The sequence below is a fragment of the Mesoplodon bidens genome (genome assembly GCF_964165515.1).
Source record: "Mesoplodon bidens genome assembly, chromosome: 3".
Lineage (NCBI taxonomy): Eukaryota > Metazoa > Chordata > Mammalia > Artiodactyla > Ziphiidae > Mesoplodon > Mesoplodon bidens.
The window spans coordinates 56969725-56984144 of record NC_138178.1 but is presented as its reverse complement, the minus strand read 5'-3'; the positions used below and the strand labels follow the sequence as shown (position 1 = coordinate 56984144).

The following is a 14420-nucleotide window of genomic DNA, read 5'->3' as shown; positions in this document are numbered from 1 at the left end:
GCAGGCTTTCTCTAGCTGCGTCAAGCAGGGGCTGCTCTTTGTTGCAGTGCGTGGGCTTCTCATTGTGGTGGCTTCTCTTGTTGTGGAGCACGGGCTCTAGGCACATGGGCTTCAGTAGTTGTGGCACACGGGCTCAGTAGTTGTGGCTTGTGGGCTCTAGAGTGCAGGCTCAGTAGTTGTGGTGCACAGGCTTACTTGCTCTGAGGCATGTGAGATCTTCCTAGACCAGGGATTGAACCCGTGCCCTCTGCATTGGCAAGTGGATTCTTAACCACTGTGCCACCAGGGAAGTCCTCCATTAGGTATTAAAATGTTGATTGTTTACCATGGAAAGCTTAAATTCTTGTTAAAATATAGAGAAATTCATTTCAAGCCATCTCTTGCACTACCTTATTCTAGAATGTGCCCCATGGTTCTATGAATTTCCCAGAAGTTCTTCTCTAGGGATGAGATTCAACTCAGAATTCATTCCATTCATTAAAAATCAGTTCTAAGAAAGTTAAAAAAAAAAATCTGAACCTTGTTCATTATGAACCATGTGATACGGTAAATAAGACCAAATTCCCCTGAGGGACAAAAACCCCATGGAATAACAAGGAATACCAGTGTGGAAATCAGAAAGCAGGGGCCCTGGTCTAGATTCTGTCCCTAACTAGCTTTGTGACCACAGGCAGGCCCAGCCTTTCTCTGCCTCGGTGTTCTCCACACAAAATTAAGAAAAAGCAACCGTAGATGTTATAAATTCACCTAGTTGATGGTACAACCCAATAACTACAATTAGGCTTCAGCTACAGAGAAACCGGGCAGCAGTAGCTCAGCTAAGTCTGCAAGTTAAACTGGGATATTTATTTCCTATCGTCCGACCTGTAGTCTAATCAGTAAAGCTGTTAAACTTGCAATAATATTTCACTGATGTGTACCAGAACGTTGCAAGTTATAAAATTTCCAATTTAATTTTACTGCATCCCTGAAGCTGTAGGAATTAGAAGACAAACTCACAGTGAAGATGTTTATAGCTTCAGGGGTGATAATTTTGAACCTGTCCTGCAGGTCACTTCTGTCCTCAAGTTTCCCTGATTTGACAGCTGCCTGTAGACTCAGGATTTTATTGTAATACAGCAGCAACTCGTCATTCATTCTATGGGAGCAGATGTAGATGACGCTTACATTGGCATCTAAAAATCACAGGCACAATGTTAATTACTGGTATAAAGGTAAAAGACATTACGAACTCTGGCATCAGATTGATGTTGCACAGTTTAAAATAAAAGGCATATCCAAAAGCCACATTCAAGTTAATTTAGATTGGTTTTGTACAGATCTTAGCAATTTAAGTGGCTTTTTGTACTTTAGCATTTCTCTAAAGAAAAGATAAATAACACCACCACCAAAAAAACAGACACAATAATTCCTTCAGAAGGAGGGCTGTGAGGTACCATGGAAGTGTACTTTCAAATAATACGTAGGGATTTAGCCCCAGAACTCCTATTAATATCAGTGGGATTTGCATACTGATTTAAAAATTTATCCCATTAACTTTAGAAAATTATAAAACAGAACTGTTAACTTTCGAAAGCTGATGAAATTGCAATTTCTTATGCTGCTTGGACTTGGCAAGGCCAATTTAAGGAACGTTCTGTCCAAATAAATGGTCTGATTATGACATAGCAATGATTATTTCAGGAAAGCAACCTTTTCCTTTCTCCATTCCCAAAGAGGAGTATATTACTTAAATAGGACATCTAGTGATTCTTGGTTTAAAGGAAACACTATCTTAATTTAACTGTTCTCCTTCTCAAGATGTGCTTCTTATTATATGCATAGAAAGAAATCCTAATTAAATATCCCATCCGAATGGAATAGTGAGAAGAGATTACCCCCACTCCAGGCTGCAGAATATTTTAGGGAGTATGTACAGGAAATCAGCAGCCAGTGGAGTCATCCATTCATTTGTAAAATAACTGACTGATCAGTAGGGGCAAAGCACTTGGCTGGACATGGAAGGAGATAACAGAATCAAAGCAACTGAGATGCTGCCTGTGAGGAGCAACCATTTCACATGTATAAACAGCTGTAAAACATGGTGGAGGGTGGTGGACACAAGACACATGCAGACCAGGTGCCCAGGGAAGGTTGGAGGAGGGAGCACTGTAAAATGTTTCCTTGGTCAGGTAGGGCTGTGAAGAGATTTTAAGACTCCTCTGTTCAGTTTAGCAGAGTATCCAGAGCATAGACTGATTAAATGCTTGCTCAGCTTTCTAGGAGTCTGGGCATATTATTTAACCTTTCTAAGCATTGCTTTCTTCATCTGTAAAATGGGGAATAAAGTCACCTGGGGCACAGAGTTTTGGAGAGTATGAAATGAAAGAATATATATAAAGCACCTGGTGCAGTATCTGGCACATAATAGGTGCTCAGCAGACAGTACAGATACACCAATCTGCTCCACAGCCCACCCTGACTAGGCCAGCTAACAGTGGTTCCACACCCCACCTTCCACACTTGTGCTCCTTTTAACTAGTGCCTCAAGATTTAACACGATGGAGTAGTGTCCCCTGCTGTTCCATCCTGTTGTTCCAAATCTTTCAATCTTGTCCGTCCAAACTCTTTAAAGGCAAGGTGTATACTTTTCATATAATCCCCCATGCCCTGGTACAATGTCGAGTATGCAGGAGCCACTCAATAAATACTTGTGAGCTGACCAAAAGGATCTAGGAGAATGGAGAGATTCGGGAACTGGAAAGTCTTACACAATTAGTGAGATCCATGGCATGCAGGAGAAATCTGTTCTGGAGAAGAGCATCTTGTGGCTAGAAGCATTGTCTTCTGAACTGGCCCAGAGCTGGGCCCAGAGTAGGTGCTCCATAAATGTAAATATTTAAGTGGCTCCTATTTAATGTTGAAACCACGTTGTCACATGAACCTCAAAATAAATTAACTGAGGAGACAGTAGTTAAATAACTTGTATCCAACTGCTGAATGATCAAATTCGTTATCCGAAATCTTGTGTTTTCAAGAAGAGACTAGTGTCTTACTAAACTAGTGGTCTTTAAAACCAAATTAGTATTTTTTTTAAGTATTAAAAAAAGGACACAAAAAGTAAACAACAAAAATAACTTAATGAAGTCTACATAGCAGAAGAAAACTAAATTTTTCTTGGGAAGAAATTTCTGGGTTATAAATGATAACAAATCATGTTGCTAATTTTACCTTTCCTGTTCATTTCTGGCAAAGGAATACTATAATCACTAACAGGAATATCCAGTATTAGGCTGGTTTGATTGTGAATCGACAAATGTTCAAAATTAATTGACAGGTGATTTTGGAAAGGAATTAAGAAGAAGATGAAGATTGTTTTGACTGTTAGTCAGTAGTCAATATCAGTCACCCTCTTGCTTAACTCATCTAGGAATTGAAGATACAAGCTGTTGAAGTCTCTCCACCTGATACCCTGACTTCACAGCCAGTATCCAAACAAGTCTTAATGTGAACAGATTACCTTTGTTTCCCCTGAATAAGAAGAAAAATCAACACCCTTTACTAGCAATTAACGGAATTTAAAGAAAGATAATAATTTATTCTTCCATAAAATTATCACTAATTTTCCTAGTTTCTTCATATTTTTATTTCACAAGCAAGTACTTTTTCTATTTTCTCACTTACTTCTACACTTGTATTACTTCTCTTGAAGAGGTTTTAGGATTGCATTGTTATCAAGAAGTTAGTGTACCAAGAAAAGGCATTTGGTTCATAATCTCTCAGAAATGTTCATCTTAGCAAAATTTTCCATTGCAGATAGACATAGACTGAATTATTGAATTATTTAAAATAGAAGCCTAATACTCTTAAGTCTTCTCATTATTAATAAGAATCCTTTGTAAGGAAATTCTTTGGTGATGGTTTGGACTATATATAGAAAGGTATATAAAAAGCTAAAGAAAAAAATTAATCAAATAAATTAGAGCAAAGTCTGCCCTCTGCTGCACTTCATTGGTTTCCACCCAGTCAGGTTTTTAGTTGAAATAGCTCAACACTAACAAATCAATCTTAAGTCATTAAATTTTTTTTTTGGTAAGGTTGAAAAACAACATTGGTGCCTAGATAATAGATTAAAGCAATTACCCTATTATTATTTTAGGACACTGTAAATTTCTAGTACTGATGTATTTTTGTTACCAAATGGCATTTATAAAATAATAATGATGCTGAAATATATATGAATCACGTAAAGTATGTCATTCTAGGGAGCCAGCTAAATTGGTCATTGATAATTTAAAATTCTTCCTTGTTTTGCTTAAATAAGGGCCAAAGCAATTATATTTTAACAAAACAAAGAAGTTCTTATTTGGTAACTAAAAAATTCTAGTTTTTGTTTAATCCTGAATTTCTGGCCAGGACTTCCCACACTGATTCAATATTATTACTTAGGCTTTGAAACATTTATTCTTTAAACCGTGTCAAACCAAAGCCTAGAGTTCTTATATCCTTCCTTCCTGGCCCCTGGTTGGTGTCTGATTTAGAACTGACCAAACCAGTATCAGAACTTGACTTTTACAAAGATGTGTCTAATCACTCAAGGTCTGTATTTCTAATAATTCCTTCCACTAGTCACTTCCTATTTTCTCATAACTAGATTATATATATTTAAATAAAACCTTCTTTTAAAAATCTATCTTCATTTCCCTCTTATTCTTATAATGAAAACAAAATGCTTTTCATTTCTGTTACCTTCCACTCATTCCTCAGATAATATAATAGACAATATTGACACAAATATATAATGTTGACTTCATTCACTGCCAGATTCAGTAAATGAAGAAGAGTTGGGGCTATAGGAGGTAAATCCTTATTCAAACCTGCAGCAAAGAGAATTAGAAAACTGCCCAAGTAAATTGGTTAAAATGTCATTTGTTTATTCAACTGACTTCACTATAAATCTGTTCTTTGAAACAAAACATTCAATTGCCCTGCAAGAAGATTAGAAGTCCAAGCCTTTTCCTTGTACAGAAAAGAAAGCAAAAAATGAACATTTAATCAACATCCACTGATAAACATTCCAAAGAGCCATTTGTGTAAAAGTATTTACTGTACCTAAGATGTCACACAGCCTCCCCAGCTGCATGTTCTGCTGCGTGTTGAAGTCGTCAATATTTTGTCGCACAGGCTGGGAATATCCTAAAAGGCAAACCAGATGTCAAAACCCAGAAAGAGCAAGTCAACATGGCAAAAGGGCACACTAGGATTTCACAGTGTCATGGTCCACATTTCCAGGAAAGAATTGTCTCTGAAGCATCTCGCAGAAACAATCCAACTCCTAAGAATGAGGTCCTTGCTTCTTAGGGGATTAAGCATTAATTCTGGAAGATGTGCTGAGCAGCATATTCTACAACAGAGAGGTTCATATTTTTCAATATCAGCAAAGCTTCTGGGAATCAGGATTATAGAAACACGGGAAAAGTTTCGGAAATTTTAACATGAATGTTCAAAAGAGCAAGTAAGAAAGTTATGCTCAGGTTTAAAAACTATATTGGCTTTTTGGTTTTTTGCCTTTTATTTTTATTTTTTTAACATCTTTATTGGAGTATAATTGCTTTACATTGTGGTGTTAGCTGCTGCTGTATAACAAAGTGAATTAGCTATACGTATACATATATCCCCATATCCCCTCCCTCTTGCGTCTCCCTCCCACCCTCCCTATCCCACCCCTCTAGGTGGTCACAAAGCAGAGCTGGTCTCCCTGTGCTATGCAGCTGCTTCCCACTAGCTATCTATTTTGCACTTGGTACTGTATATATGTCCATGCCACTCTCTCACTTTGTCCCAGCTTACCCTTCCCCCTCCCTGTGTCCTCAAGTCCATTCTCCACGTCTGTCTTTATTCCTGTCCTGCCCCTATGTTCTTCAGAACCTTTTTTTTTTTAGATTCCATATATATGTGTTAGCATACAGTATTTGTTTTTCTCTTTCTGACTTACTTCACTCTGTATGACAGACTCTAGGTTCATCCACCTAACTACAAATAACTTAATTTTGTTTCTTTTTATGGCTGAGTAATATTCCATTGTATATATGTGCCACATCTTCTTTATCCACTCATCTGTCGATGGACACTTAGGTTGCTTCCATGTCCTGGATATTGTAAATAGTGCTGCAATGAACACTGTGGTACATGACTCCTTTTGAATTATGGTTTTCTCAGGATATATGCCCCGTGGTGGGATTGCTGGGTCGTATGGGAGTTCTAATTTTAGTTTTTTAAGGAACCTCCATACTGTTCTCTATAGTGGCTGTATCAATTTACATTCCCACCAAGAATGTGTAGGAGGGTTCCCTTTTCTCCACACCCTCTCCAGCATTTATTGTTTGTAGATTTTTTATTTTTTATTTTTTGGCTGCGTTGGCTCTTCATTGCTGCACGCGGGCTTTCTCTAGTTGCAGTGAGCAGGGGCTGCTCTTTGTTGCAGTGTGTGGGCTTCTCATTGCAGTGGCTTCTCTTGTTGTGGAGCATGGGCTCTAGGCACATGGGCTTCAGTAGTTGTGACGCTCGGGCTCAGTAGTTGTGGCGCATGGGCTTAGTTTCTCCATGGCATGTGGGATCTTCCTGGACCAGGGCTCAAACCCATGTCCCCTGCATTGGCAGGCGGATTCTTAACCACTGTGCCACCAGGGAAGTCCTGTAGATTTTTTGATGATGGCCATTCTGACGGTGTGAGGTGATACCTCATTGTAGTTTTGATTTGCATTTCTCTAATGATTAGTGATGTTGCGTATCCTTTCATGTGTTTGCTGGCAATCTGTATATCTTCTTTGGAGAAATGTCTATTTAGGTCTTCTGCCCATTTTTGGATTGGGTTGTTTGTTTTTTTGATATTGAGCTACATGAGCTGCTTGTATATTTTGGAGATTAATCCTTTGTCAGTTGCTTCGTTTGCGAATATTTTCTCCCATTCTGAGGGTTGTCCTATGCTTCTTATGTGGCATTTTGAAGATGTGTCCTGGAATCACTCTCAACTGACACACAGATTTCAGATAAAACTCTTGCTGTTGCGAATATGTATTTAAGTAATTCTAAATACTAAAGAAATATGCTTCTGTTCACACAGTCAAAAGATCTTTTAATGTTAAAGGACAATAAAGGTTAATGCAGTTACTTTGTCAGTCCTAATGAAAGCCCCACCATTTTCCTTCATGTCCATTGGAACAGCAGAAGGAAAACACACATGGATTTACTACTATCCCCAAATCTTCCACAATGGCAACAGCAGCGGCAACACTTTCTGCTATTGCAGGGGTTAAAATAAAAAATGAACGTGGACCAAAACATGAACTTAAAAGGCATGCATACTCACAAGCAGTATAATTGCTTATATGAAATTCAGCAACTGTAGGTGTAACTTTTAAAAAAATAAAATTGCTTTTCACATTTTGAATAGATGCTTCAATGCCTCCTTGTGGTTAGTGAGCCCAAACACATGTTTCAAGTTAAACTGCTATAGATAAAGTGATTTTAAATACTACATCTTCGAGATGTGACACAGATTTCCTTTTCAGAATAAGGAAAACTATAGCAATTCAGGCAACAGGGCTTCAGATCAAATGAACTCTGATAATTGGCTCTTTGCTTTGATGTTTGTGTTTAAACACTAGACAATGTCTGGAAATTAAATGAGTTTACAATCCATCTAAAAGTCTCCCTCTTGCTTTATGCAGATGAACTTAAGAACTAAAAAGGCAGAAGGATACGTGGGCTGTTTGAATTATTTTTGAAAAATTATTAATTTCTAAAATAATTTTGGGAACTCATCCACATATGAAAGTTAATATAGATAGCTACAAACAATGCCATCTTGATGTGTGGTTGCAATATTGTAACTCTTGGGATTTTGCCTATGTATAATTCTGTCTATACTCAGATAAGTGTTTAGGAAGATGTATTGTGAATAACATATATCAAGACTATAAGAAGTCAGGAAAATGCCTAGAGAATAAAGTATGATTAAGAAAAGTACATTAATCATTCTATGAACGTATTCTATGAACGCATTTCCTTTCAGAAGTAAAGATAAAAGGCAGTGTGAGATGGCTCATTAAAATGATGTCCAATTTAAAATATAAAGGATGTCTGATCACTTTGTTGCCACATATGCAGCATGTGAGTAAGTCCGTGTTTCAATCAATTACTCGAGGTCAGTTTTCCAACAAATTACTTAGTACCTCTATTACCCTGATCAAGGATGCATATAAATCCACCTGCCAATGCAGGGGACACGGGTTTGAGCCCTGGTCTGGGAAGATCCCACATGCTGCGGAGCAACTAAGTCCGTGCGCCACAACTACTGAGCCTGCACTCTAGAGCCCATGAGCCACAACTACTGCACCCGTGTGCCACAGCTACTGAAGCCTGCGAGCCTAGAGCGCGTGCTCCGCAACAAGAGAAGCCACCGCAATGAGAGGCCCGCGCACCGCAATGAAGAGGAGCCCCCACTCACTGCAACTGGAGAAAGCCTGCGTGCAGCAACGAAGACCCAATTATGATTATGCAGGATTATGATAAAACTGGTTACTCAGTTAACCCTACAAGTAGACACATTTTAAAGAACTGTATGTTAATCTCAGGACATTATTATAGAGGATCATATGAAGCAAAAAAATAGAAAAACATTTTGTAAACAGTAAAGTGCTGTGTAAACAGAAGATATTTTAATGTCACAAGCTATGTGCACTTCCAAAGCTTGTAACAGCAACAGCAAATTCTGTCACAAGCAACAGATCATTCCACATGAGCAAGATACAATGCAAGGCACATTGCTATCAGCAGAGCAGAAGTTAGGAGTCAATTTTTTTAAAAGTCAGATTTATTCTTATGTTTTGTACATCCACAAAATACAAGTGTTGATTCCTGGGTGGAAGACCTCATCGATGCTGGCAGCATATATTAAATACAACAGTGACTTAACCAGGAAACTGCCAAGAAGGATGTTGTGGCCTTGGGGAGTTCAGCAGACATGCCCAGTGGAATATAATACACTTTGGAATATAATTTTGAATATAATCTACAAAGACATGGATATATCAAAGGTGAGACTATAACACCAGAGGAGTTTTGAGAAACCATCTACTTCAACCTTGTCCCGTTATAGATAAGGAAATTCAGAACAAGTGCCTTGTTTCTTGTCCAAGATAACGTAAACCTACAAATTATTATGTAGTTCAACTACTACATCTTTATGACATCTTTGTGACAAATATGGTTATGTCAAGCAAGAGAGAAGATGACTCTCCAAGAGTGAGCAGAGAACTCCAGAAGGGACAGAGGGCCTTTGCCTCTCTTCCCACTTTTATTGTTTTAAATTAATTTTTATTTTTATTTATTTTTATTTTTTTTGCGGTATGCGGGCCTCTCATTCCTGCGGCCTCTCCTGCCGCGGAGCACAGGCTCCGGACGCGCAGGCTCAGCGGCCATGGCTCACGGGCCCAGCCACTCCGCGGCATGTGGGATCCTCCCAGACCGGGGCACGAACCCGTGTCCCCCGCATCGGCAGGCGGACTTCCAACCCCTGCGCCACCAGGGAAGCCCCTAAATTAATTTTTATTGGAGTATAGTTGATTTCTTTTCCCACTTTCATTTCCATTTGTTGTGTCAGACAGAATAGTGGCCATCCAAAGATGTCCACGTTCTAATCCCCAGAAACTGTGAATATGCTAAGTTACATGGCAAAGGGGAAATAAAGTTGCAGATGGAATTAAGGTTGCTAATCAGCTGACCTTAAAATAAGGAGGTTCTCATGGATTATTGGGCTGGACCCAGTGTCATCATAAAAGTCCTTATAAGTGGTGGGGGGAGGCAGACTACAGAAGGGACTACAGAAGACAGGCACAGAGATGCCATGTTGCTGCCTTTAAAGATGGAGGAAGGGGGCCCCAGGCTTTCCCTGTTCATTCCTTTGTGGGTGGCTTCTAGAAGCTGGAAAGAGTGAGAAAACAGGTTCTCCCCTAGAGCCTCCAGGAAGGAATGCAGCCCTGCCCACACCTTGATTTTAGCCCCTTTCGTACTTCTGAACTACAAAATTATTGCTGTAAGGTAACAAATGTATATTGTTTTAAGCCACTAAGCTTGTGGTATCTGGTCAGAGGGCATTAGAAAACTATTATGACTGTCTACCTTCCCTTACTCCCAATAAGTACCACCCCCCAGACATTCTACTCCTCTTTCACCCGTAATTGAAAGATGGGGGATGGGGGACTGAGATCCATAATCAGAGTTCAGAATAAGCACTCAATAAATATTGTTGTTTTACTATTTCTTTCCTAACCTCAGCTGAGCGTGACTTAAATTCTCAAAAGGAACCTCACTGAAATGTAGAGAAATTATTATTATTACGTGCGCAAATTATTTGAGCTATCAAAGTACTGTTCTTCTAGCTTATGGAGCTGATTGGCCCTAATCACCATCAGGTGTGCCTGACCACCCTTTACTAAGAAGGTTCTCAGTCTCCCCTCACTGTCATTCTCTGGCACCCTCTCTTCACCACACTTTTCTCATTTTGTCATTACAGGTTTCTTTGCTGGCTTGTTTACTTGTTTGTTGTACATTTCTCCTCCCCATTGCATCACTCTGGCTCCTGTAGCCAGACTGTAAGCTCCACTGGAGCAGGAACGCTGTGATATCGCCAGTCAAATGAGTCAATGAAATGTGCCTGAAGAGCGTACTCAAAGAATCTGTCTTTTAAATTCTTAGCCCTTTCTCTCTTGTGTTTTCATCGTTCCCTCCTCTCCTTTCAACACTCATGAAATTGGGTTCTCTGATCTGGAGAACTTCTGGGGAATTCAAAGAGTGGTAAGTGGGATTTGTAGCTTTTTCTAGGTCCTCATCAGCATAGAATAAAACAGCACTGGCATAAAGGGGCACTTTCTCTTATCACTATAGAGAGGGATGCAGCTTCTTTCCTTATGCCACCTTCATCACCTGCAAAATATTCATAGTTTGATAGAATGTTCCATCTTTCCTCAAAATATTATTGCCTGGGACTTCCATGGTGGCACAGTGGTTAAGAATCTGCCTGCCAATACAGGGGACACGGGTTCCAGCCCTGGTCAGGGAAGATCCCACATGCCACAGAGCAACTGAGCCTGTGCACCACAGCTACTGAGCCTGCGCTCTAGAGCCTGCAAGCCACAACTACTGAGCCCACGTGCCACAACTACTGAAGCCTGTGCGCCTAGAGCCCGTGTTCCGCAACAAGAGAAGCCACCACAATGAGAAGCCTGTGCACCGCAACAAAGAGTAGCCCCCACTCGCCGCAACTAGAGAAAGCCTGTGCGCAGCAATGGAGACCCAACACAGCCAAAAATAAATAAATAAATTTAAAAAATATTATTGCCTCTGCTTCACACTGAAGAAGGGTACCTGGGTGCTGTCTCTCTGAAGTTATCTAACTACCATACTTTTGGTCTTCTGTTGAACCAAGGATGCTCATTAATGGTTACTGGCTACCATTTCTCCATCCTCATTTTTGCCTTCATCTCCTTTCCCATCCCTATCCCCACTCCCACACAAACTCTTATCAGATGATGCTAATTGCCTCTTTGCAACCCAGTAAACGAGTCCTGCTAGGATTGGCTTTTCTTTCACAGCAACTGCAGAAACCTAAGAACATGAGCAAGGCCATGCTCAGTGACCATGCCTCCTTGGGATTGTGGGTGCTTCTGTGACATGCCCCTGCCGTTGCAGTAAAATCAAGTGCTCTTGAACCCTGCTTGTTACTCTGTGGTTGACTCCTAGTTTATTTTGTCTCCAAGTCCTATTCCTTACAATGGTACCTAAGGCAGAGAAGGGGTTAATAACAGATTTCCAGTTACCACATAGTTGTCATTCATCCGATCACCCTGGCCTGAGATGGTAGTCATCCATGCCTCAGTCTGATGGACTGGAGCAGTGGTTCCTAACCTTTTCCCCATTTGGATACGTGTGATGGGTAATGTTCAAATGCATCACACACTCCTAGGGGCATACGCAGGGTTACAATAGCAGTAGCTGTAACTCCATCCCTCTCTCTTCCACTCAAGAAAGCATACTGGATGCAAGCTGAGCAAGAGTGACATTATTTTAGAAATAATCTTGAATTGCTCCAATTCATAAAAAGTTAACCATTAACTAACCTTTGGACTCTAATAGTAAAAATTTAGGGAAGATGTGAACATACTTCCCAAACGATTGCACATCAGCATACTGCAGTCATCTAGAGAAATGTCATCTAGGCATTATGGTTTTAATTACTTGTGCAAGTGTGAAAGCACAAGATACTGAGATAGGAAATAAGATACAGCAAGAGAGAGGCCTATCTGGGTTATTTATATAGTCCATCCAGTGCCAATTTGATGAAAATAAAACTGAGAGTTGTTTTTTGGGGGCTTCTGAGAAAAATTAGAGAAATTTGTGATGAGGACATAGAAAACACAGGACTTAACTCAAATCTTTGTTGAGTTTTGAAAACATTCTCAAACCAAACTGTCCAAATGGATTCTGTGTCGTTCTGAAAGCCTTTCCTTCAGAAGAGTGAAGACTTTCTCTTGTTCAAACTTTTTGTCTGCGACTGGCACAGCATTGCATGCAACTAAAGCCAGTGATTCTCAAAGAGTGGCTGGGGGACCCTCCAGAGGACTGGGGGCATGGAAGGTCAAAACTCTTTTCAGAATAATACTAAGATGACATTTCCCCTTTTCAGTGTTATCTTCCCACAAAATACAAAAAGTTTATTGATTTCAGATTCCATATTGCAACTAACTCCTAAAAATTATCCTTGTTGAGTTTTGGTATAAAGTCAAAGAAGAATATACACAGTTATCTGAAAAGGCTGTAAAATATATAAAGTATATCTCCCTTTTCCAAGTAGTTATCTGTGTGAGGCCAGGTTTTCTTCATATGCTTCAACCAAAACAACATATTGCAACAGATTGGATGCAGAAATAGATAGGAGAATCCAACTAACTTCTATTAAGAGATTTGCAAACTTGTCAACCAGTGCCGATCTTCTCACCAATTTTTTTTGTTTTGGAAAAGAAACGGTTTTTAAAAAATAAAAATGTTTTTTAGATGAACATTGGTAATGTGCTTACTATTGTTATTTTAAAATAAATTCAATATTTTTAAAGTTTCTCAGTTTTAGTTTCTAATGTGGTAAATATAGACAGATACAACCCTTGTAAACCAACGCTCTTTAGGGTCTTCAATTGTTGTTACAAGTGTAAATTTGAGGACCACTGAACACAAATTTTAATATTTTTTATGAGAATGAAGATGAAAAAGATTATATTTTATCTTAGTATAAGCAATACTTTTTTAGATCATATCCTAATATTAATCATTTCATCAAAAGCCCAGGAGCTGGTGTCATTTGACACCCAGTTCAGTGCTGTTTCCGTATTTCATGGTACAACATCGATAGCTCAAGCTCAACTGGGTAATTTAATATTATAGGATCTTGGGGCCAACCCTGATCTAACCAGTGAATGAGTGTTGATTTGGATTACTTGGATGAATGCAACATGGATGAATAGAAATATGTTTTCATTTTAATTTGGGCTATAAAGAAATTTGGAAGTTTTAAATGTACTTTGTTCCTGATCCCCAAAGACCTGGATTTTCTGGAACTGCTGTCTGGGAGATCTTGGCAATACATCTGTTTCAAAGATCTAATGTGTCAATATCATAACTAAACTGAGGATTTCATCCTACTTGCCAAAATACATGTTGAAGACTGCAAAGATTTGACTGAAAGTCCTGATTTCCCAGCCCTGAGGTGGAAGCAACAGAATCTATCGCGTCTTTGAGTTGTCAACTCAAAATGGGAAAGTAGAAAGGGGTCAGTGTGCTTGGAGGCACAGTAAAAATGTGATTCCAGATATAACCCTCTGGGCTCTGGTCCTCCACCCTGCCCCTGTTCACAAATGGAGGCGAGCACAGTTCTTACCCTCTGGTGAAAGGGAGTGGGTTTACGAAGGAATTGTCTCATGAGCATTTGGGGTATGGCAGTTGTGCATAAAAGTTAGTTTTTCTATCTTTTAGGCTTTTGTGACAATACAGAGCAACAGAAAAACATTTTCATGAACCTTCTAATAACAGGATCCACAATTATGGAATGGAGTATCTTGGAGACCACGAACTGTGTTAACCCCAAGGATAAGTTGCTGAAATAATGCTCAGTTGGAAAAAAAAAAAAGAGGCTGAACTATATACATTCCTTTTTGCTATTAAATCAATTGGCAATGAAATAAAAGATCACATAGAGAAAAGAGGAAATCCCACCTCAATACATTCTCTATTTGTATTTTAAAGGAGGAAGAGAAGTGAGAGAGGAAAGTCATCACTGGGAGTTTAATTGGCTGGCAGCTGCCCCATATACCTGCTCACGGCACCAGAGC

The 14420-nt window shown here is 39.4% G+C and overlaps 1 protein-coding gene across 3 annotated transcripts in view; it reads right to left on the bottom strand.

Annotated features, from left to right (window-relative positions):
* Nucleotides 1-14420, bottom strand: part of LOC308614558 (IQ domain-containing protein H-like) — a gene marked incomplete at both ends in the record, with an annotated part of 99772 nt that overhangs the window by 80001 nt on the left and 5351 nt on the right. For all 3 annotated transcript variants that reach the window (XM_081229012.1, XM_081229013.1, XM_081229014.1), the window contains 2 exons: nucleotides 1000-1175; nucleotides 5092-5175. In XM_081229012.1, the coding sequence (XP_081085138.1) occupies nucleotides 1000-1175; nucleotides 5092-5175 (260 nt within the window). The remainder of the gene's footprint in view (nucleotides 1-999; nucleotides 1176-5091; nucleotides 5176-14420) is intronic.